The 25123-nt window shown below is 47.7% G+C and overlaps 1 protein-coding gene across 1 annotated transcript in view; it reads right to left on the reverse strand.

Moving 5' to 3' along the window:
- Positions 1-12390, reverse strand: part of CDH13 (cadherin 13) — a 985128-nt gene extending 972738 nt beyond the window's left edge. The window contains exon 1 of the mRNA XM_019743731.3: positions 12063-12390. Coding sequence (XP_019599290.3) covers positions 12063-12107 — 45 coding nt within the window. The 5' untranslated portion in view covers positions 12108-12390. The remainder of the gene's footprint in view (positions 1-12062) is intronic.
- Positions 12391-25123: the final 12733 nt, after the last annotated feature.

The raw sequence follows: 25123 nt of genomic DNA on the forward strand, positions 1-25123 counted from the left end.
TGGGTAGTCAGTAAGATTTGTCAGTGAATGAATGAATGAATGAATGTAATTGTTTAGACAACCTCTACTCTTCTCCCATCTTCTGTCTCCAAACACCCATAGTCTGTTCCTCCAACCTCAACTTGCTTATTCCTTATAATTGTTTCAAAGGAGTGTGAATAAATCCAAGTCAAAGATGAGGCCCTAAGGTAGTGTTCGGGGCTTTGGCATACTGATACCATCTAGTGGGAAAGAGCGTACCTGCAGTTGGGTACGAAATCAACAACCGTCACTTTCCTTTGTCATTAGTACTACCGAGGAAGTTGGCAGTACCACACAATGGTGGCAACTGGAACCTCTTATATACTCATGCCCTACCTCTGTATAGTGCCATTCTAAGCACCTGTCATGCCTCCCGTTTTTCTGATCAGGACTTTTCTAAGACCATGGTCGTTCCCCCAGGGCCGCAAAGGCACAGCAGGGAAGTACAGAGGAATTACTGGTGCCGGGGCCACCCCGGACAAATGGAAGATGGGTATGGGTGGATATACCCCAGACGCCTGTCCTGCAGAGACCATTCCGAAGTGAGTTTTATACAGGTCTTCCATGGAGCCCCAGCAGCAATGAGCCCGTTACCCATGACAGTAACCAGCTCAAGGACACACGCTTTATTGGCCTTCTTTCTTTCTTGTTTCACAGTCCTCAGTTCTGTGTCCTGGAATCATCTCCCAGATTATATTCCTGCATCCAAGCCTGTGTCTCCATCACTGTTCAGGGGAACTCAATCCAAGATAGTATTTAACACCAATATACCTTTCAGTGGCAAGATAACCTCAAGAACTATAGTCCAGATAATTACTACAAGAGCTAAATTATTATGTATTTTAGAGCTGACCTGAGAATTATGTTCCATAGTTGACCAGCAGCATCTTTAGCTTGATCAAAGTTAATGCAAAATAATCCAGTGATATGTGGTCCTAAAGAAGTACCACAATTCTCATGGTGACAAGAGGCCAAAGAAAATATGTGGTCTCTCTCCCTGGCTTCTGCTCGACCCCAGTTTGATCAACTGGTGAGCTGGCTAATGGTTTCAATCAGAAGTGTGCAAATGACAGCCCATAGGCCAAATTCAGCTCTACCTGATCTTGTAAATAAAGCTTTGTTAGAACACAGTCCTGCCCATTTGTTTCCATAATGTTTGTGGCAGCTTTGCTATAACATAGACAGCATTGAGTAGTTGCAAGAGAGACCATATGTTTACTCCATAGACCTTTACAGAAAAATATTACCTACCTGTGGTTTAAATCATCAGTTGCCATGTTTTGGGATTCCCAAAAGCAAAATTTCAAGAAAAACAAAAACTGGAGAACGGACAAAGTTTTGCCAACAATAATTTACCACGAAGGAGGAAAATGCCCTCTATTTATTAACTAATCTAATTTTGCAAATAATAGGACATTTACTCTCTACAAAGAAGGTCATTGCACCAGAACAATGAACTTTCCATCCCAAGAGAAGTGGGGGATAAGCTCAGAACAATAGCCTGCCCCATTTTAATTTTTTTCATAGTGCTGTAACTATCTAAAATGATCGTATTTACTTATCTTGCCGTCTACTGTCTTTCTCCTGCATTAGAATGCAGACTCCGTGTCAATGGTTGATCTTGTCTGTCTTAACCACGGCTGCCTACCCGGTATCCAGCATCACGCTTGAGATACAGTTGTCAATTAGTACAAATTTGTTAAATGAATGACTTCAGCAAACGTGCAATGTATAGATTGGGGCGCACAGATAACAAGCATCCTGGGAGAGGCAGAAGCCCAAGGCCACTGCATGGAGGGGGCCAAAGGGGGAGGGTGGATGTCCGCCAGCACAGAGGTCCTGTCAGCGCCCATGGCTCTGTCGCCCGTGCGTACAGTGATGCCGGGCACGCAACAGGCCTCACACATGCGCTGAACCTAAGGGCTGCCCTGACCCCATGCACTACGACTGAAGTATAAGGAAGAAAAGCAAACTCTTTGGGTAAAACAGAACCAAACTGCAGGTTAGATTCAGTCCAGCTGCAACTCACTACACGTCTGTGGGTCTCGATATAGTTACAGATTGTATATTTCTCGTTTTCCTATGGATGGGGAAAATGTTGCCATAGACTGTAGCATCCAGGAAACACTGGATTAGACCACAGAGTTCCTTGGCATCCCCGGGGCGGAATGCTATCCAGCCTTAGGGTTCCACAGCGGGCAGGAAACTGGGAACCTGCCAGGGAATTTATCTGTGCATTGGAAGCCTCCAAGGAGGCTTATAGGAGCTGGGTCCTGGCAACTGTCTTCCTACTGGGATGGCCATGCTGGCTGGGGGAAGCATGCAGTGTGGGTGGGCTGTTTGTTCCACCAAAAGCAATGACTCAGGGACAAAGAATGACCATGGACTAACCCAATTCTGAAGGTCGCAACCAGTAACCCAGACAGGAGATCCAGGCTCCAGGCCCACTTTTAGAGACCAGGGATTAAAAAATGGGGTCACTGCAGGCAGCTATTTCGACTCTAGGAGAGCCAGAGAACAAACTAGTTAAGGGAGAGAATTCCTACATCATTTGAGAGGGTAAGGGAGGAACTTTTATACACTAATGAAATACGCAGGAAAACACATATGCGCAGGAATCAGAAAATACATGAGTTCAAACCCTGGTCCCAGTGCTCAGTGGCTGTGTGGCCTTAGGGAAACGATAAACCACTCTGAACTTCTTTTCATCATATATAAAATGGAGATAAGAATAGTTTCCCCTCAGGGTTGCAGGAAGGATTTGAGATAATGTATGCAAGTGGCACATAGTAGTCAATTACATGCATGGTACAGTACATTTACCACAGCTATTTTGATATATTTTGAATAATCCTAAGTGCTAGCATGCACACTCATACACAATACTGCCCTGATAAAGCCTCCTGGGAAACAGATGCTGGGAAGATGTATCGAGAAGATAAGATCCCACCAGATCAAGTGATTTTATGAGGCATGAAATCCCCAGGGGAACGATCTTTGGGCAGCTACCACTATGGGAATTGCCAAACCCTTCTCGAGGGAGTAAACTTTACTTTTTCAAACGTCCATGAATTTTTAACTACACAATCATCCTTCCCCACTAAGTTAGTCAGATACTCAAGGCTGAGGCCCCATGGCACCTTGAAGCCATAAATTCCCTTGACGCACTGTGCACAAAAGTTAATACAACCAATATTCCTCAAGCCTCTAGTGTTTCCCCATCATGGGATGAAGTCATGAGCTTGTTTAATTCTCCCCAAAAACCCTGTTGGGCAAGTGTAGCTATTCTCCGTCTTTGTTTAGACACAAGAGGAAACAAAAGAGGAGGAAATAAAGTAGTATCTGAGGTCACACAGCATGCAGATGGCTGGGCCAGGATTTAAACTCACTTCTCCAAGGCTGGGAAGTGTATCTTACACTCCTGCGCAGTCTAAGACGCTCACTCCTAAGGGTCCCGGCAGATGTAGGAGCCATCATACCCCCTGGAGGACAGGACTGTGTCATATTCATCTCTGGATCCCCAAATTGCCAGCATTCTTGGCACTTGATAGATATTAAAAATTAGGGAAAGAAGAAAGAAAAGAGGGAAGGAAGAGAGGGAGGGCACAGCAACCCTCTCCCCAATACTATTTTCACCCCGATTGTGTCCTATTGCAGCAGTTACCAAATTGGTATGATTTCAGCTATTTATTTTCTTGTTTCTTATCGGATGTCCTCTGTGGACTGCAAGCCCCATGAGAACGGGATTCCTTTCCATCTTGTTAGCTATGAATTCTGTAAAGGCCTCCCTAAACACTTAGTGAGTAGACAATTGTACATTCCACACCTTCTGAGGGTAACATAACTGAGCTGCTGGGTATTTGTTGGTGGTTTTTACAAGGGGCAGTTGCTGAACATTTACCAGCGCAGGACTGACTGGCACCCCGCTGAAGAGCCTGCTACTATACCTAGAAATATAAGCATCACCAAGGCTCTATCCAATGGGCTGAAACGAAGGTCCGTTAGCATTCCAGAAATGATTGCTGAAAGTAGTGGATCACTATTTGCTTCGTGTATGGTAGGAAATATTTCTGCTGCTGCTGATTGAATGTTCAAGAAACGATTAAAGGGCTTGGCAATGTTTCACTCAAGTGTCTTTTGCATGAAAAGCCTCAGAGATTGGTTAATTATACAGATGACACATTAGTCTCTCTAGTTAAGGGCAATTTCCGGGCCCCCACTGTGCCCATCCCAGATGCAACCATGGATGGAATCCATGGGCATTAGCGTCACTGGGGCCCTTGGCTACCTCACCTGAGCAGCGTGACTGCAGCCTGGCTAAATCCTATGCAAATAGCCCTCAAACCCCGTTTAGGATGCCAGACACCTGGGTTCCTAGTCTGAGCAAGTGGCTCTAGCTTCCCGCCAATTGAGAGAGAGCTTGCAACCTTAACTCCTCCCTGGCCTTGCTCTGCCATCTCTATAAGCAGCTACTGAGCCCTGCCGCGTTCTTCCCTAAATGTCTCTCGGATGCTCTGCGTAGGGTGTGTCTACTTCTCCCATCTGCACTGGCTTCTCTCTTCCACTGGTGCCCAGCTCTAATCCATTTGCTACACTGCAGCCAGGTGACCTATTCAAAATGGAAATCTGACCTTGTCGCCGTATACCCTCCTCTCACTACTTTCAGTGGCTGCCCACGGCTCCAGGACAAACACCAAAATCCTTGCAGTGGCTGGCAAGGCCCCAATGGCTCTGGCATCTCCTAACTGCTCCTCACATCCCACTCTTTGGGCTGTGCCATGCTTCCTTCTACCCCGAGACCTCCACCAGGCTGTACCTTCTGCCTGGAATGCTTTTCCCACCCACACCCTCACGTGTCCCTTTGTCTGTATGCCTCACTACTCCTCCAGACTGTGACTGGAGCATCAGGCTGTCAGAGGAGGCTCCCAGGTCCTTCATCTGGATCTGATGCCTTTCTTATATGCATGCATGCATGCATTCATTCATTCATTCATTCACTCATGTTTACTGAGAACCTACTATACGGCAGGCAGTGTGCTAGGCCCTGGGGATACAGAAGTGAACCACTCAGGTAGCAACACGTGCTATAATGGAGTTTATAATTTAGTGGGGGAGAAAAACAAGGCACAAACAAGCGAAATACATAGGATGGCACGACCGCACCCAACTATGTTTCCTTCTATCACAGCAGTTGTCTCTGTTTCTATTCATTAATTGATTTTTATCTCCCCTACCAGGGGATCTCTTGGGGTCTAAGTCCCAAGAGAGCAGAGACTGAGTCAACCTTACTAGCAACTGTACCCTGAGAGCATAGTAGGTCTTCTGTGGATATCACAGGTATTTACGGAATCCATTTGGTGCATCTCCCTGAAGTCAAGTTGTTTGAGTGCTTGGGGCTTAGGAGAGAGAATCCCGAATGGCCAAACCCCTAACGCCTCCCTGCCCTTTGAGAAGGCCCCCTGCGGCCTCTCTCACTGTGATTTTGAATCAGAGCAAAAGTCAGCAAACTTCACTGCAAACGGCCAAATAGTAAATCTTTTAGGCTTTGTGGGCCATATGGTGTGAGCTCTGTTGTTATAGCACCAGCGCAGTCATAGACAATTATATAAACAAACGGGCATGGCTAAGTTCCAATAAAACTATTTATAAAAACAGGCCGCAGGCAGGAATTGGCCCATAGGCCATAGTTTGCAACCCTTGAGTTAGATGATCCCAGATGCCCAGCAGCTTATGGCAGCTGAAAGCAGAGGCTGTGTGGCCCGAGTCAGCTATGGGTGCTGCTGGCAGGGCCCAGCAGCTTTCCGCAGCCCCTACATCAATGAACTGGGAGATTATCACAGAAGCTCACGCTTCAGGCATTTATTTGCAGGTACCACCTCCTGCAGCACGTGAAAAAGCAGTTTGCTGCCACTCCCGGAGGAAAGAGACTGTGGCCTGGAGGCTGTGTCAGGCAGAAAGGGAGGCTGCCACGTTCCTTGCAGGGTCCCCAGGCTCCTCCAGAGGCTGAGCTCATTTCCTGGCCCTGCCCAGGCATGTGGCAGGGCAGCTCTCAGCTGAGCAGCTGCTGCCCTCCACCCCAGCCCAGCCTGCGCTCAGCTGGGAGACACTGGGGCTTTGTGCTTCTGTAGCAGATTGGGTGATACTCGCTGGGGCCTTTCCAATAAGATATGACATGTCAAGACCTGCCTATTGCTAATGCTAATTTTCAGGAATTTGACTTCTGTTGGCAACTGGTAGAGGAAAAACAATCACTGTTTCATTTTGTTTTGTTTTTGTATGTATATGTAGTTATGTTTATCTTGACCTTTAGGGTCTGTAACTACGGAAAACAAGAGTTATCTGAGGCTTACCTGCTGGTACCGGACGAGCGGACAGATTTGTCTAGTATTTACAGAGCCAGAGAACATTAATTATAGCCATAACACTGTGTGTAGACGGTGGTGGGTGTTAACTGTTAAAAACAGTTCCAGAAACATCACACGCACTCCAGTTGGTGCGAGGGGTAACAATATCCTGTGTATAAAAGTACTCTAGGCAACAAAGCTGTGGCGCTAACGGTACCCTTGCGTTACAAACGCTCTGACTGTTAGCGCGGTGCTTCCCGAGTCCCTACAGGCTGAGGACCGGAAGTTATTGTGATGCTCGGTTGCTGCTCAGAGGGAAGCTGGGCCGCACTGTCAGAAGCACGATGCCCAGGCTGTCAGGGGACTCCAAGGGCCGTGGTGCTCGTGGTGTCACACTCTGGACCGTGCCCTGGGGCCTACAGCTTAGCCGGCGGTCCCGGAGCCCCTGCACTGCTGACGCACAGCCATGTTTGGGGCGCACCAACGCTCTGGTATTCCGGCGCTCAGTCCCACTCAAAGCCACAGTGTGGCCCTTCTCGGCATGTAACTCTTCCACATGGGAAAGAGTTACATTTGATCAAGACTCAAAGTGTGTGAAAGCAGAAGTTCCCGATGCCAGTGGTGATAGGGGCAAGTGGGTAAAATGAGCGACTATAACAGGCTGGGTATTCGAACCCCCGGGAGTGGTGGCGATTACGGCAAACTGCAGAGGTGTGTCCTGCCTGAAGGGGGCAGCAGTGACGCAGCCCCAGGGACCTGTGGGCATGTGGAAATGCAGCTCGAGGGTTGCCTGACCTTCTGACATTTTAAGAAATCTAGGTCTTTTTTTTTTAATGTACAATTGCCCACTTTTCACAACATTTGGGCTAAAGAAGATATATCCATAAGCTACATTTGGCTTGTGGCTGCTACTTTGTAACCTCTGCCCAGAAGCCAGATTTGCAGAATTGGGATGGATGGGCTTCAACACCACCAAGCAGATACCTTGAGATTCAATCTGCTAAGCCAAAGGGTGACCATTCATCTCCATGAACCCTGGCTCCTCTGCATTCCAAATTTGAAATGTCTTTTCTTTCTTCTCTATCCTGCCCTTAGCTGCTTCTCTCAGTAGAGAAAGAAATCGCTTCCCATCCTAACCCTAGAATAAAGCCCCTACTCAGTGCCTGGTGAAGGTGCAGGGGGGCCTACAGTCCAGCTTGTCATCATGTGTAGAGTCTGCGCAGGTAGGGGGAGCCAGGCCTGAGGTCCCCAAGTGGCTGCAGAGGAGACAGGCTGTGGGGAACTGTATTGGCGGCACCCTTCAGGAGGGTCAGGTTCTCCCAGGCGTGTGGGCACCCTGAGGACAGCTAAGTGGAAACAATGTCAAAACCACTGGTCACTTGATTTGATTCTGCCCAACTGATTATTGTAATTGGATGACAGATGGATGTTTCCCTCTCCTTTTCAACTGGTGTTGGAGGGTGATCTGTCTCATGATTCACTCTTCCGGGTAGTTACCTAACGGGGAAGATTATCTATCTCCTTTCACAGGCAGAACTGAGCCTGCCTTTTGGCTGCCTGAAGAGTAAAACCAAGTCCAACCAAAGTCAAATGCCAGGAAATTTCAAAACGTCCGCACATTTCATGTTGCATTGTCTACAAAGGTATTTGAAATGTTACATAGTCAAAGGATAAAATAGATCAGAAGCAACCACAGTAGAGGGGAAAAGGAGGCAAAAAAGAAAGACACTCAGTGGAAAATGACAGGACTTCTCATTGGAGGAGCTTGTAGCAAATGATTGGAACTAAGGAGACTAGTTTGGTTTTCATGGAGCTGCTATACTGAAGTTCTTTAAAATATGAGCTGTAGATTCAGAATTTTGTAATGCTGTGGATGGAGCCCTCTTCTGGAGAAATTTTTCAGTAGATATTAAAACAAGATCAAACACACAGAGATGGACACATACATAGGGAGAGAGAGAGACAGACAGAGAGAGAGACAGAGAGAGAGAGAAATAGGGAATACTGCTAACTATTTAGATAATATGTCATTCATATGTGAATTGAATTCATAGTTTGTCCTTTTCCTTACCTGCCACTAAATAGAAATTAACTCTACTCCACCAGCAGCTGCCTTTTCGGAAGGCAGGAAAGAAAGAGGGATGTTATCAAGAAACTAGCTGTCATTTTACCTAAACAGTGAACTTCATTCAGATTGAGACTGAATGTACACATCTAAATGCTGGTACTTTTAGATAATGCAGTTATTGGGTACATTGGTTTGTTGGGCAATTTCACTGTGACGCATAGAGGATACTTCTAGAAGGAAATAGATTTTATTTAATGGAAAACCCAAGGGCTAAAGATAGAAAAGGGTAGAAGGGAGGGAAGCAGAGAGGAGAGATTAGTTAAGATGACTGTTGAGGCTTTTAATACAGACTGTGGCATTACATAAATTCCAGATCACATAGTCAGCCTTGCAGTTTATTAAATCTCATTGGGGACCTGCTAAAAAAATTGTTCAGACACATTAACTCCACGTGTTGACTCCTTTCACCACTTATATCTCTGTTTCCCCAGCGCTTTTGTAATCTTATAGGCTGTCACATATTGAACCCCTCACAGGGCAGGGGTGCTGTCTGCAACTCTCAGTCTTTTCTCCTCATCAAAAAGGTTCTGTAAAAACACTGCCCTTAAAATATAATATATGAAATTGCAGGGGTACTAGATGGCATTGTTTCTCACTGAAAATCCTGAAAATCAAGATTCTGAGTCCAAGAACAAACTCCTCATTTTAAATCAACATCTCAGAATTCTGTGGAACATTTTTAGTCACTCCCAAGTGACTGCTCCCCAAACCTGAACCACTCCCTACAATCTTAATTCTTGGGGGATTACTCATTCATTGTTAGAACTTTTGGCTAGTTGTGATACCCAAATACGGGGGGAAAGAAATCACATTTACAGTGGAATTTCTAGCTCATGCCTTTTTTGTTGACATTCATTATTTATTATAGCCAAATTCCAGAGGCCACTTCTGGGACAGCCTTTCCCAAAACCCCCCAGGGGAGAAAAGAGGTGACTGTTGCTCAGCTTCACCAGCTTCCAGCCATTGTTGCTTAGAATTCCCCTCCCCCCCTTCCCAAATGCCTAAAACAGCAACCTAGCCAATAAACGTACAGAGATTGATGGCTTCCAAAGCCGGACCCAGCAAATTACAACTGAGGTGGAAAAACACACGCATGCTTGCCTGAACACCCAAAGGCTGAGTGACTAATTTGCTTTATTACATTGTTTTTCCCTTTCTTCTGTTTCTTTCCTCTGCCTCAGGAAAGTTTTGTTTTTGCTTGCTGACTCAAAGTCTCCGGACTTTCCCCACTTTTCACACCATGGCACGCAGAGCTCTGCACTTGAACCTCTTGCTGGTTAGGTCAACTGCACCAAAAGTGATTTCTCTGCAAGGTGCTCTTGCTACCAGGATATCAATTACAGTCCTAATGTGGACACTTGCTCTGATTATGCATAACAATTGAAGAGATAAATAAACCTTTCAGGGCAGGCAATTTAATTCACAGGAAAACTTCTGCTCCCTGTTCTGAAGAAACTGAAGGAGCTGAGAGCCTTCTGAACCCACCTGTGCCAGCCAGGCCCTGGGTGAGGAGACACACCAGTTGCTTTGCAAAAGGCATTGAGAGAGAAGCTCCGAGTGCAGAGGGATTGCTGGGTGCTGTCATGTGGCCTGTCTTGCTCAAAGGGAGGCATAACTTTGGGAAAGCCCTGGAATCCAAACTGAGGTCAAACCATGCCCACAGAGAAAGGGACTGTGAAATCCTGGAGGAAGAAATAAAAGGTGCTCCCAGACAGCTCCAGGAGTGCCAGGCCTCGGGGTCAAGGCATGGCCTAGGGCATCCTGTTGAATGCAATCCAATTTGTCTAGCAATCCCGGGAAGGAGCTAAGATTATTTTACAGTGGAGAATCTGGAAGTGCAGAGAAGTTCAGCGGCTTACCGAAGGTGGTACCACTGACATATGGCAGAGAAGACCTGCGCTGAACCAGCCAGCTGAGTTGGGATATATGTACACACACATACAACCTCAGGCAGAGAGTCCAGAAAGTCTGGTAAACTGGTTCATAGACAGGCATAGATTCGTGACAGGACTTAAGGCCACAGGGACCCTAAGAGAATCTGCCAGCAAAGCTCTGGGAGAAGACAAATATAACTGAATGGGGGCTGTGTTCCAGGGAAGAAGGAGGTCGTGAGTGGGGGAGGGGCTCAGCAGCCAGGCACCTTACTCTCTCCAGGCACCATCACCCACCTCCACCTTCCACTTTGAGTCATTTCCATGGTCATTGCGTTCCTGGGACACTGGCCTGTTTGCAACGTCTAACCCCAGTAAGGATCCAGCAGTGGTCTTCCCTTAGAATGCTGCACTGCCTGGCCACATCCTAACCAGCCCCTGCCTGAGACCGAAGCTGCCTCACCCACGCACCCACTCACACATGTGCCTGTTCCGCCCCCCCCCCCCCCCCCCCGCACCCAGGAGTCCTGGCCAAGAGCCCAACACCCATTCCTAGCACCCCAAGGCACGCCCTGTCTCCTTTTCTCCTCTCTGCCTGGCCCTGCCTTGATCTTACACACCCACTTGTAGGCTGCCAGCTCCTTCCAAGTTCCACAGACTGCCGGGGAGGCCTGGGAGGACCAGGTCGTGATGCTTTCAGCAACCACAGGCCCCTGAACAGGGCTGGGCGTGCCCCTCAGCCTCCAGCACCCCGGGTCTGGCCTCCTCTGAGCACTGCTTGCCGGCAGACAAACTTCCAGAGATATCCGCGATGCAGAGGGACTCCCCGCCCCCTGGCCCCATCTCCGGGCCCTTCCATCGTGCCGCAGTGCTCCGAGGGTTAACAGGCAGCTGCAGCCCGGGTGGGCAAGGCTTGAACTTTTCTCTGTGCTCCGCACCTGCCAGGGAAAGCAGCGGAGGCAGCAGTCGGGGCTCAGGGCCGGAGCTCCAGCTAGCTGGACAAAGGGGGCGCGGGAGGCTGGGGCCTGCGCCCTGGTGGGGGGGACGCGCTCCGGTCCTTCCTGGACCGACGTTAGGAAGGGAAAGGACCGCGATGCCTGCGCGACCGGAGCCGGGCTTTTGAGCGACAGCAGCAGCCGGGCTGCGGCGCATGGCTGGCCCGAGGCACCCTCCAGCGTGCCACCGGGCTCGGTGAGGGGGCCCGGGCTCTCCGGGAAGTCAGCGATGCCAGGCCGGCCTCTCCAGCGGCAGAGCAGCCCTCAATCCAGACCCGAGAGGCGCTTCCCCTGCTCCGCGCTGGGCTGGGGGAAGCCAGGACCCCTTGGAGGCGCCTCCAACTGAGTCTTCCTCTAATGCATGAGCCTCCGGAGAAGGCGAATGGAAGTTACCCCACTTGATGTAGGCGAGAATGTCGCCCCTGCTTGCAAAATAAAGGACTCCGGAGCTCTCTTGTCCTCCCCTTAAAAGACACACACACACACACACACACACACACACACACACACACACACACACTCACATACACGCGGAAGCCGGATCCCCAGGGCTGAGAATGCCCTCCCTTCAGAGCCCCTGGCTATCTTTGCGGCCGCTCCAGGAGTCCCCCAGCTCCCCGAAAGCCCCCTCACTATGCCGGCGCCAGGCAATCGGAATGCAGAAACCGGGCGCGGGGCGCGCCCGCAGCCCCCTCTTCCCTACCTGGGACAGGAGAACGCACAGGACCAGCGGAGTTCTAGGCTGCATTTTGCCCAACTAGAAGCGCCCGGCGGCGTTTTCATTCATGCACGCGGCTGCACTGAGCATATTTTCCGTGGGAGCCAGGCTTTGAGGAGAGGCTCTGCCTCGCCAGCCAGCCAACTTCCCAAATAGATCAGCGGCAGCATCACGAAAGCATTGGGTAGAGGCTGATGACCAGGACCAATGGCTTTACAAGACGGATTCCTTCATAAAGCTCCGTGGTTTTGCATGGCAGATACGGGGCGAGCACCTCGCGCAGAGCGAGCCCCTCTGAGGAGGCAGCCCATTTGCTTTTTTGGACTGTTGGGGCCCAGCCTCACAAATCACGCCGGGCAACGCCAGCCGGTTCCACTTTTACGGAGAATGGAATTGCACCAGGGGCTGGCGGCCACTTCCAGCCCAGTGCAAAAAGATTCTCTTTATTAAAATGTTAATAAGATCCACTTTATTTCCAATAAATCAAATCAAATGACCCCAGCAGTTCCAGCCCTTTCTATGCCTGGAAAGACCTGGCAATGGATTTTCTTTTGCTTTTGCTTTCCTTTTTTCCAATGTGGCCCAAGTCATGATGGTGTTTGGTGTTTCCCTGCCATCTCACAAATCACAAAGATGACAGATCAATTCTAGCTTGCAGAAAAAAATCCATCAAGGGGCAATAGATTTTATTAACTGCTCAGGTGAGAGTCTGACTAGCCTCCTATTCCACAAATGTGCATTTGGCACCAAAGTTGGGGCCATGATTTGAAGAAACTTTTATTTTTCTATATGAATGTGATCTTTCAGAAGCTTCTAGGTGATCCCCTGAAACTCAGAACAGTAGTAGCCGCTGCTCAAGGGATTTTATAAGTGGGGTCCTATGGTCCGCCTTTCCCAATAGGAATCTAGGAAGAGGAATGAAAGACCATGTTTTGTCATCTCCATGCAGCCTCCCAAAAAAGGGTGTAAGGTGCTCTATGATAAAGGACATTTTTGCAATAAAATGTATGCAACCAAAACAGAAAATCTGGGGCCGGAGGAAAAGTAATATGTTTGCTCTGATTTGAATCTGAGCTTCCTGGTGGCTAACGCAATAAGAGAAACATGTAAATTACATAGTTCCCATTATAGAAATATGTATATAAATATCTTCTGACATAATTTCCCCTGATGCTAAATACTGGAATAAATGTATTTGGTGACATCTAATATAGCAGGACACTGAACAATGAGCCATGCTGAGATCCAGTGGATTGAGCTATATCCCCAGAAGATGGCCCAGGGCCTGGAACATGGAAACAGTCATTAGCGTGTGTGAAATAGAAGTTTAGACTTAATCAAGAAGTAGTGAGGGTGAGGTGGGGCAAAGGTTTTAGAGCCACACTGCCTAAGCTTATCCCCCAGCTCTGCCACTGACTGATAAGTTGCTCTGAACCTCTGTACGAACACTGATGAAATGAAAATATAAATTGTACCGAATAAGTTTGTGGTGACGATAAAATAACGAAATAACCACTCAATAAATGTAAACTGATGCACTTTTAAAATTCCTTCCTTGTCAGCTGTTCTAGCACAAGGTCATCTCATGTGGTCCCAAGGTCACTAATGAAGATGCAATGCCATCTGACTGCCTGGCTGCTTTAGCCAGCGCTGGCCCAACAGATAGCAATGTTGGCCAAACAGCCCCCAGAAGAGCCCGGGAAAGGTAAATGCTGCTGCTTCTTCCAGTTTCCCACTGTTCTCTTATCTAAGGAGGCATCGCCGCCTGAGCTTCTGAGAAAAGCAGTCAGTCTTTGATAGATGATGGGCTTGTCTCAGCTTGGAACCCATGTGTTTGGAGACCCATACCCACATTGCTCACCAGTAAGACTAAAACAGGGGATTTGGGAGTCAGATCAGCTTCAAATCGAGGCATCTTGAAATATCCTGATCTTTCTCCATTCCAGGACAGGAGTCATCTTGTCAATCAGGGGCCAGGTGAGCGCATTGGTTCAGGAGAGAGAAAGAGAGAGAGAGAGACAGAGAGAGAGACAGAGAGAGAACACAGAGGACAGCTCGGGAGATGACAAACCATTACAAGGGTAAAGACGGTAGAAAAGATGATGTTCCAGCCACATTGCCACAAGCAGCCAGTCAGTCAGGGAGGCACTCCTAAGGGTAGTGTGTTTTCGAGGCTGCATATGTACAAAGTACAAAGCAGTATTATTGATTTTATAGTTCTGCTGGCCCTTTCTGTGCTCTCCCTATCCCATCATTTCTATTGCTGCTCACTTTCCCCCTTCGGGGCCCATGACAGGGCTGCACTTGCCGCCCCCTTGTGGTTAGCATGGGATCGTGTGACTAGTTCCAGCCAATAAGCTGTGAGCAGAAGTGCCAAGTGTCACTTTAAGGCTGGAGCATTGAATCGCTCCTGTGAAACAGGCTGCTTTCCCTGGAATAGGTGCTAAGATGGAGATTTGTACAGGTGGCTTATTGGGAAGTGTTCTCAGGAACAGCACTACAAGATGGAGGGAAACAAGATGGCAGAGGGAGAAGGTGCACGCAATTGTTACTGTGGTAGAGGCCTTGCCTCAGCCAATCCCAGGGGAGCTCTGAGGCTGGAGTGGTCCTTCAGAGATGACCCGGATAGGGTCAGGGGCTGGTCCTTGTGCTCCCAGTGGGCCAGTTGTTGGCCATTCCCTCAAGGAGAGGAATGGTCTTGGGTGAGTCACCTTGGTTCAGCCAAGGGCAACGTTCCAGTTTGACTTTAGTTTCATCATCTATATATAAAACTAAGGCACTGACCCACAACAGGTAATGGGAGGCTGTGATTCTCAGGCTGCAGATGACCTGATGCATCTGATGGCACCAGTGAAGATAGACGTAGATCTGCCTGACCAAATTCTGCTGCGTCTATCTCCACCCAGGAGCTGTGCGGGCGCCCAGCAAGGTCTTGGGCTTTCGTCCTGAGCTATTCTGTTGGCAGGCAGAGTGGCTCCAGCCAGCCTCACCTGATTCCAGGTGGGTGCACCCAAAAGGCCTCTCCCCATCTTGTCCTACCTCAGTCCCTACAGCTTAGATTTTTAGGGGCTGGGAGGTGTTACCTTCAGGAATCTACTTAGGCCTTGAGGCTCACCTGTAGAAACCCATAGAAGCCAAGAAGTTGAAAAAAGTTTTGTCCATAAAATGAGACATGGTTTGGGATCTCCGGACTTCACTTATACTGGACAAGTTGATTTTACTCCCCAAGCCTCAGTTTCTTCATCAATAAAATGGAATGATAACATAACAATACTCCAAGCATGGTTTTAAAAAATGATGTTACTGTCCCCCCACCCCCATCCCTCTACTCTCAGAATGTACATTTCACCAAAAACATGATGTCAGATTTTATTCAACAAAAACAGGAGAAAAATCATTTCACTCCAGTGATCAAAGGCCTCTGAAGAAGAAACCCATTTTTGTTTGTTTTGCCTTCTTTTCCCTTCAGCTCCCTAATGGGGGTCTTTTGGCTGATGGATTGATTGATGGTGACAAGTAAATACTGAAGCTGAAAACCACCGCCTACCTACCTCTGCTCTACCTCTCCCACCAAAGCCCCGACCAAGCCTGGCAGCATTTTTAGCTGTGGGCTCCCCAGAAGCTGTGTCTGTATTCAGACCCGTCCCAGGCTCACACTCCTTTTCCAGGCACATTTCTGGCTTTGGAGCCGGTGGGCTCATCATCCAACAGTCCGCAGCTGTCTCCTAAGGTGCCAGAGATTGAGACCGGCTCCTCTCACTGACGGATGTGGATGAAGACATGATTTCTGAATGTGTGAGGTGGCTGTGTGGGTGTGTGCAATGCTTATGTGTCATGTGTGCATGTGTGTCATGGAGAGGGGCGACCGGGATGTCAGCCTGCTGAGATAATTTATTCAATTCCGCTACCCTTTGAATTTGCTGTTATAGTGAGGTATTCGAATAGAATAGTGATAAGCCGGGCAGATGTCCTTATGAGACAACGCAGTTATCAGGTACCGAGGGGCACTTGGTGTTCAGGGTATACTCGGCGAGCGGGGCGGAAAGCCCGTACCACACAGCGTGATACCATAGCATAATGCTGAAGCTACACCCCGCGATGGGCCAGCCTGCTAAAAACTCCCAAGATGATAACAGTACACCATCCCATAATACCCAGCCACCTAAAACGAGCATCCCTGACCATTCTTGAGCCATGAACCTCCTTTATGTTTTTTCATAGCCCTTTACATTCCCTGACCTTATATTATAAGTGGTCACTTGCGTCATTGTCTCAATTCTTCTCTCCAACCTGTGTCTAAACTTTTTACCCCTTGACTTTGGGTTTGGACATATGAACTTGGTGCGGCCCACAGAATGAGGCAGCAGTGATGGGGGGCCAGTTAAAAGCCCAGGCCCCTGAGGCCCTGTGCGTTTCAGCGTGCTCTCACTAGGATCTCTACTAATACCTGCAACAAAGCATTCACGGGCTAGTTCCCTGGTCATAGGAAGACAGATGAACACCTCAGTGGACCCAACGATGCTTGAGCAAACACAGCCGAGCCCCACCCAGCCCCACTGACCCATAGGTATGTGAGCTAAACATAAATTATTGCTATAAATTTGGGGGTCGTTTGTAATGCGCCAATAGCTAACTGATAATTACATTTCTTGTTTGTTGTCTGTCTACCCCTCTGGCATATAAGCCCTCCATCTGTCTTTCTGCTGCTTCTAGAACAGTGTCTGTCATGCAGTAGGTGCTCCAATGACTTCTGTTGAGAAGATGAATTTTAAAAAATGGCTTCTGCACTGAAAAATCCATGCTGCTGCTATGAAAGCCCCTATAGGTACTGCCTCCCAGAAATCCTTCCTGATGGTGGCAGCTGGAAAGCATTGTATGATCCTGCCACTCTCCACTCACAGGTGGCTATCTGATTCTGCCTGCGACAAGGCAAGATCCTTTTACGATAGTCTAGACCAGGGTTAGTTATAGTAAAGACCATTCCACAGAGGCTAGTATGAGCACATAGGTGCTCGGGGGTCTTCGGTGAAGGACATGCGGGCTGTGACATCCTTCTGTATTTCCTCAATGTATGAGGAGCCCAGACATCTAAGACTAAGACCGAAAATACTCTCTAATCTTTGAGGTACTGCACTCATATGTGTAACGCAGCCATGACTTCCACACTAGCCTGGAGAGATAACCTAGCGTGACTTTTAGGCCATCTGAGTTCTACTTGCCTAATTGTCTTTAGTGTCAGTCCCTCCTGAGTAGCAAAATTGGGCATTCAGACACCAATTTTATCCTGTGAATGAGAAGCCCCCTCTAGGTGTCTCCCTTACCCAGAATTCGTGTCTGGGGTTATTTCTACTCAGAGAATCATCTCCATCTGGGAAAGCAGAGGTTTTCAAAGTGTGGCCCCTCGGCCAGCATCAGCATCCCCTGGGAACGTGGTAGAAATAAAAATTCTCAGGTTTCACCCCAGACTGACTCAGAAATTCAGGGACGAGGTCCAGCAATCGTGTTTTACAAGCTTTTCATACGCATAGCTTAAGAACCATTACTCTAGAGAATTCTCCACTAATCACTTACATATATTCATTCATTCATTCATTCATTCATTCATTCATTCATTCAAAAAACCTTCATAAAGTACCATTTCATGCTAGCCACTGAGCTAGGCAACAGGGAAAGAAATGAAAAGGCGTGGTTTGTGTGCTTCAGAAAATAGGACTCATGGCGAGAAAGACATCATCCTCTTACAATATGCTACAGGAAGTGCTGAGAAAGTCCAAGGACCAGAGCTGTGGGGGATCAGGATGTGTTTAAAGAGGCAAGGGGTCCACTGTGGTTGGTTTCCACTGTGTGTTAAAAAACCATGATGGAGCTCTGCTTGACAGAAGTTGTACTTTTTGTATCTGCGGATGAGAAACTAAATAATAGTGAACGGGCAGCTCAAATTCAACACTTTCTTATAACTGGATTTAAAGCTTAGTCTTTACAATCCCATCTAAGGTAAATGGCAGTGCCTGGGGCTGGGGGCATTATTTAGAGGTGACAGATAATGCTTGGTGTGAATTTAGTATATGATGGCCCCCGTGTCCCCACTACCTGCCTGTCTGGAAACCACTGAGCTAGAGCAATGGGGAAATGCAGACGAGGGTACCTTTGGGGGAGGGGCTGGTGACCGGAGGAATGGCAGAAAACAAATCTGGGCAGGTTGGGAGTCCAGCTTAAAAGTCAACATCTGGAGGTTGAGCTTTATCTTACTGGTGAAGCAGAATCATCCAAGCTACTTAAACAGGGAAGGTTCAATGTCTCATTTACATTTTAGGAAGCTCACTCAGGCCACATTGGAGGGTGGATTGCATGGAAACCCACCACTAAGGAAGAGAGACTTCTCGGGAGACTAGCATACAGACCATATAAAAGAGAACAAGAACGAGACTCTTTTTCTTAGATTTCTAACCAGTGAGTTGTACAGAAATATTACACGGCAATCTCCCCCACTGCCGAGCAGTATCTAGGATATAACCACAAGCTTATACAAGAATAGATAAATGAAACACACTTACTAAATTATGGGAGATTAACTTTGAGCTCCAGTTCTTCGCCCCTCCCTGCATCTAATCCTTGCCTCATGAATGATGGAGTGAACTTCCTCGTCTTTGACTTTGGACTTGACCCTAGGGTTGGCTTGGGCCAGCAGAATGAGGTGGTGGTGACAGCCTGCAGTTCTGAGCCTGTGTTCCTGTTTGCTCCCTGACACCTTGCCATCTCCAGGAAGAGAACACTCCCTGGTCACCCAACAGGTCCAAGGAAGACGAGAAGCATGTGAAGCAGAGCCACACTCACCCAGCCACCCACAAATGGGAAGTGAGGAAGCAGAGTGTAACTTAGACGAGCCACACCCCAGCCGCGGAACGGGAGTGAGCTGAAATCCCCCATAGACACTGATACGCGCATTGCCGACATTTAATGTCCACCACAAATCCAAGTCCTTCATAATTTCTCAGCTCAGTGTCCTCTCTTTCCATCCACCTAATCCAAGCTGGCTATCTCCCTGCAGATGCCTAGGCTCCTTTTGGAATATTTACTGCAAAGGTACTGGATCCGTCTCTGGTAGCTTTTCTCACGCCAGCATAATTGTGAGGCCACTTCTCTTAGCAATTACTTGGGAAATTTATTTGCAATGCAAGACAGATCTGTGAGTGTTTGCAGCGGATAAATTTATTTGCAATGGAATCCAAATCTGCCGCTAGCTCTAGTAGATAAAATTGTGCTGCTCCCATAAAAAGCAACCCCCTGCCCCACTGCTAGCTAGTGATTTCCGTCATCTTCTATGAACGGGCCAAGGTCGAGTCCACCAAAATGAGTTGGGGAAAGTTAATCTGTGGAAGCAAGTTAAGCACAGAAAACTACATTTTAATGATTCTGAATGTGTACCAGCTGCCAGAATTTAACCAAATGAGCTCCAGAAAAGGCAAATCTGAGTCTCTTTTTTTCCTTAAGCTGAGCTTTTGTGGAGTTGAAATGACCGGTATACAACTTCCATGGGGTCCGGGGTGACATCTGTCTTTCCCTCCCTTGGATACCCCTTGCCCACACATTGCCTGGCCCTCAGTGGATACAAGTGGGCTGCATAAATAAAAGAGGACAGATGCATGGGAGAGCGCCTGCTTAGCCCTGCACATCTACTGTTTGTCGTACTTCCATTTACTGCAGCAAAAGGAACCATCCAACACTACACCCCTAGTATCAGCATCCGGCTCCTAGAGCAGTGGTTCTCAAAGTTCTGCCCTATTATGTGTCCCCAATCAGTCCCAACACTCCACATGGAAATGTTAATGCTCTACACTGCTCCTATTTCTGTTATAGACGACTCAAAAGCAAATATGTCTCGAGTCATAAAATTCTCTCCTAGCACATGCCAGAAAAGGGAAACTCACCACAGCCCATGAGGCCTGGCAAAGCTATCTCCTACCTCCCTATCCTCATCCATTCCCTTTCCACTCCCCCCTTGCTCACTATGCTCTGCTCTACTCTCAACCGTCAGACATGCCAAGCTCTTCCCTACCCCTGGGCCTTTGCACATTCTAGCCACTCAGTCAGGAATGCTCTTTCCTCCACTTCCAGGTCATTTTCATCCTCCCAGGAACCATTTATATGTCATTTCTGCAGAGGAGGAGACGTCCCTCACCAGCTCATCCTTCATGAGCTCATTTCCTTATTTGTTTCCTTCGTGGCATTTTCTATTATTTGCCAATATTTTATTTATTGTTTGCTTTTTTCTATTTTGGTTTTCCTCACTAGAATATGAGTTTCATGATGGCAACTAAATATCCGTTTACTGATTATTGTACTCCAGGACATAGAACTATGCCTGGTCTGTGACAGGCAGTCGATAATCTATTTTTTTTTTTAAATAAATGAACAAACCAATGAGCCTATGGCCAATGAGAGTAGATGGACTAGTGGCTCTCTAGATACATTAACCTCATTAAGAATCCCAAGTAGTGGCCCCATAGCTGGTGACTGCAGGAAACCTCCAGGGAACCATCGTGCAAAACGATGGCCAGGATGAACTGTGTACACCGCAAAGCCTTATGCTGTATAAAACATAAGACTGAGGGTCGGGGGCCCTGTGGGTGAGCTAAGTAAACTGCACTCTAAAGTATAACTTTGCCAAGACCAAGCTCGTGTGGGGTGTGGGGCGTGCCCTCGGTGAACTGAGCGCCCCGTTTTTCCAAGGTGAATCAGGAGAGGCCGAGGTGAGCTGAGACACACCTGAGCAAGACATAGTAGAGTACTTTCAACACCCTTTTCTCTTACTTGACAGATCGGGAATTCATCTAAAGCCTTTCCAATGTGCCAGGTTCTTGTTCACGTAATGAATCTTATCGATTTACTTTTTGTCCCCGGAAGACTCTGAAGACCACAGAACGTCAAGAGAGAAGACAAAGAATTCGTGTTGCTTGTCATGGAGCCTGATGGGTGAAGAGACGGGGCGGCATCTCCCCAGAAAATGCTCATGACCCAGTTAGTATTCTTTGGGGGACAAATGGTTATTTATTTCAGGACTTACCTACTTTATTGCTCTCAGCTAACGTGCCTTCCATGTCCATAAATCTCTAGTCGCTTAACAAAGAAAGTAGAAAAAGACAAGTATTCATTCATTCGTTCATTCATTCATTCATTCATTCATCCAGCAATTGTTTTCATAACAAGCAGCACGATACATAACAAAGATGCATTTTTCTGTAATCAAGCTAAGTCATTAATCTCTTGATTGCCAATCTCCTCCAGCTCCCCAGTCTGACTTCGATATTGTTACCAGAACAACTTTTAATTTAAGAAATAAGTATCAAGTATCTATTATGACCTAACCATTATTTTACTCGGCAGTGAATAAAAGCAATTTTGTTCCTGTGTCTGTTCTTGATATACATTTAAAACCCTCAATGTCTCCCCATGTCCTTTAAATTAAAGTCTAAATCCCCAACTTCGTGTTCAGTGCCGCACATAAAGTTTGTACACCGCTGCTCGGCTTTTTCTCCCTCGACAAAGTGCAAGTTACCGCCACATAGAACATTCTACCATTCACCCCATCTCATGCCAGGCTACCTCACTGCACAGGACCTTTGCACACGCTGCTTCCCAGGACTTCTCTTGTGCAGGCCAACTTCCACTTGTGGGCCACAGCTTGAGATTAAGGACCAGCCACCTCAGATCTCTGTTTCTCTGGGAAGTTGCCCCCTGATACACCCAGGCTGGTTTAAATTGCCCTTGGAACACGTCATTATTCATTTACTGGAGTTCCTCACTGGATTACCATCAGCTGGAGGCAAGGAACCAAGTCTTATTCTCATCTATAGCCTCAACAAACCCAGTGCCAGGCACACATAGGACTTCAAAATAACATCTATGTATTGATACATGCGTGCATGAAAAATAATCATGAGAGTTATGACGCTTATTAAGCAGGCATTTCTCCAAGCGCTTTACACTCATGTTTTTCTCACTGAATCCTAAACAGCTCCATACGGAATATGAGTATTCCCTTTTACTGGTGACCCATGACAAGCAAACCTGGCCTGGACTGAAAGAGGAGGAGGCATTGCCCTGGGAGTCCAAGCCTGGGTCTCAGGTCCGTCCGTCTCCCCGGCCTGTTCGTGCCGTAATGGAGAACAGATCAGTATTCTTGAGACCGTCTTTCCTTTCTTGTGAATGAGCACAGCCTTTGGGATGAGACAGCCTAGGATTAAGTTCCACTCTGTCACTCACCACCACAGGCTCGGGCAAGCCTGAAGGAGGGGTGCACCGCACAAAGTGATAATGCCACTAACAGGTAGCCTCGCTGGACGCTCACCCTGGGCCCTTACAGCGGCTAGGCTCATCAAGCCTCAGGAAGGGGATATCGCTAGTATTATCATAAAATGCTGCCGCGATGCTCACAGTGTCTGACAGGTCGGGCGGGCCCATTATCACTGAGCACTAATCAAGAACACAGCGTCCACAGGATAGTAACTCATTCCTTCTTTCATTTATGCGTTCAGTCGGCCAGTCATTAAAAAGCATGGATTGTGCAGGGCCCCCTCCCTATGCCAAGTACTGTTTCAGGAAACACAGCTGGAAATACAACAGTGAACAAAACAGACGAAAATGCCAGACTTCAAGAAACTTGAGTGCTAGCGGGGTTGCAGAGGGGTGGGAGTCAACAACAGTAAAGATATAAGAGAAAATTAAACGGTGACAAGTGTTCTGGTGAAACGCAGGCATGAAAGGAGGGGAGAGAGCATGGGAAGAGACTTGGAATTCCATAATTGCTAATGTTTGTTTCATGATTGTTCTGTGCTAGCCATCGTTCTAAGCATTTCACATCAAATCCTTCCAGCCACCCTAGGAGGTAAGTCCTATTATTAGGACCTAGTTATAGATGAGCCGATGAGGCACGGAGAAGTCAGATGCACTGCATAGCGTCCCATAGCCAACAAGTGCCAGAGCCAGGACTTAACCCCAAGCGGCCTGGTTCCTGAAATTAGTCCCTTCGCCAACCAAGGTAAGCCGCAGCCGTGGTACAAGATGGCTAAGTCGGTCTGAACACCTTTTGATGCACATTTGGAAGCCCTCTGCTTATGTGTCTGCTCCCTTCTTCCTTTGCTCTCCCCCTATTTCTTCCTCCCAAGCTTCCAGCTTCATCCAGTTACTTGAGGACCACGAGTTCCATCCTCCTCCCACCACACGTCCAGCCTGTGGATCTTTACGTCCAGAGTGGGACACCTACACATTAACCAACGTCCTCTCACGGCTGTTGAACTCTGTCACGCCATACCTGGACGGGGTGCTATGCTAAAAGTCCCCTGTCCACCAGAGCTGAGAATGAGAGTGAATAAAGAGGGTTAGAGGGACAGAGAACCCCATCCTGCCATCACTCCCATTTTTCAGATACAAAAAAAGAAACTGACTATAGAAATAACTAAAGGAGCTACGCTGTGATTTGAATTTCGGACTGTTTAAACCTGAAGCTCTTAACCACCACACTTCTATTTATTTAAAAAAGCAGCTCTGTGCCAGGCAGAAAATAAGTATTTAATTAAAAACTGGCTTGAAAAATGAAGGGATGGACGGATTAGTGAACAAAAAGGTGCAAAGACATGGGCGGATGTGCACGGGCCTGAGAGCCAGGTAAAATAATAAAGACATCATGTGCACGATCGCGCCACAAGGACCAGCGCAATCTGTTTGATAAGCAGCTTTGGAAACGCCCGGAACCAAACAGTCTTCATGGATATTGTTGTAAATACAAGTTTGCAATCTTGCCGCCTGGCAGACTTAGCCTTGTTTTTCAACCACAGTTTTGTAAGGGTAAGCTTTTTCCTTTTACAGACAAGGACAAGCATGTTTGGGGAACATAATTTGGGGGAGGCACCTGGTCAACCTGCTGAGACCAGTGCCTGGGGAGGGAAGCCTGCACACTCTGGGGAGAGGCAGAAATGCAGAGACGAAGGGAGAGGGAATTGTGCGGCTAATTCCTCACACCGTGACTTTACCAGCCTCTAATCGCCTAATAGCAGGGCACATAATTGGCAGAAAAGATTGCCCTGCCCTTTACACATGTGTCTGCAATTACTTTTCAAACTGGGGTGATAAGTGGCATGATTGGTTTCCTTAGGAAGCTCCTGGGAGACGGGGGGGCTTTCTCCTGAAGCTGTGGTCGATGCTGTGGGTCACAAATGGAAGGACCCCCTGCAAACATACATCTTCCATCACTGAGGAATAAATGCCCAGCTCCTCGCTAGGGTGTGACCTCATCTCCCTCCCTCCGTCCTTGGCACACTCTGCTTCCCACCAGCCTCTTCGCTGTGCTCCATCACTCCACACTTGTTCTCGTCCTGGTTTTGCATTTGCTGCCTCCTCTGCCCACATTGTCTCCTACTTCCTGGAGGGCTCAGCTCACGTGTCTCTCCGCAGAAAAGCCTTCCACGAACACCGTTATTTAAAATGTCTTGTTTCTACTCCCCAGCCCAAGTCACACCTCTCGTTCCTCTGTTTAATTTTCTTTAGATCACACAGCGCAGTATGGTGCCATGCCTTGCTTGTGTCTGTTTACTTGTTCATTGTCTGTTTCCTGACTGGGATGGAACGTCTATGGCGCGGGCCTTTGTCTCGCTCATCACTGCATCCTCAGTGCCCAGAAGGAAGCCTGCGATGGTGCTGAACATGCAAAAAATATTAGCGACGCGAGTGGTGTGCCAACTCAACCACACATGGACGGACAGCAGATCCAACACTGCAAATGCGCCACATGCCACACAACGGGACGCACACTTTCTGAGTCCGATGAAAGGCATTTGAGTGAAAGTCGAGAGCATGCACTCTGGAGACCTGTAGGCCTGCCTTGACATCCCGGGTCTGTCATTCAGAAACTGTCCCTGGACCACTCTTGTCCCAACCTGGGCCCCGAGTTTCATCATCAGTAAATTGGGATTAAAAATAGTAGTTCTCTCGATCCATTGTTGCTTGACTTAAATGAGGCAATGCTTGTACAGCACCTTATCCTATACTTG

The sequence above is a fragment of the Rhinolophus sinicus genome, chromosome 8 (assembly GCF_057876585.1).
Source record: "Rhinolophus sinicus isolate RSI-liver-muscle chromosome 8, RSI-T2T, whole genome shotgun sequence".
In the NCBI taxonomy this organism is placed as follows: Eukaryota; Metazoa; Chordata; class Mammalia; order Chiroptera; family Rhinolophidae; genus Rhinolophus; species Rhinolophus sinicus.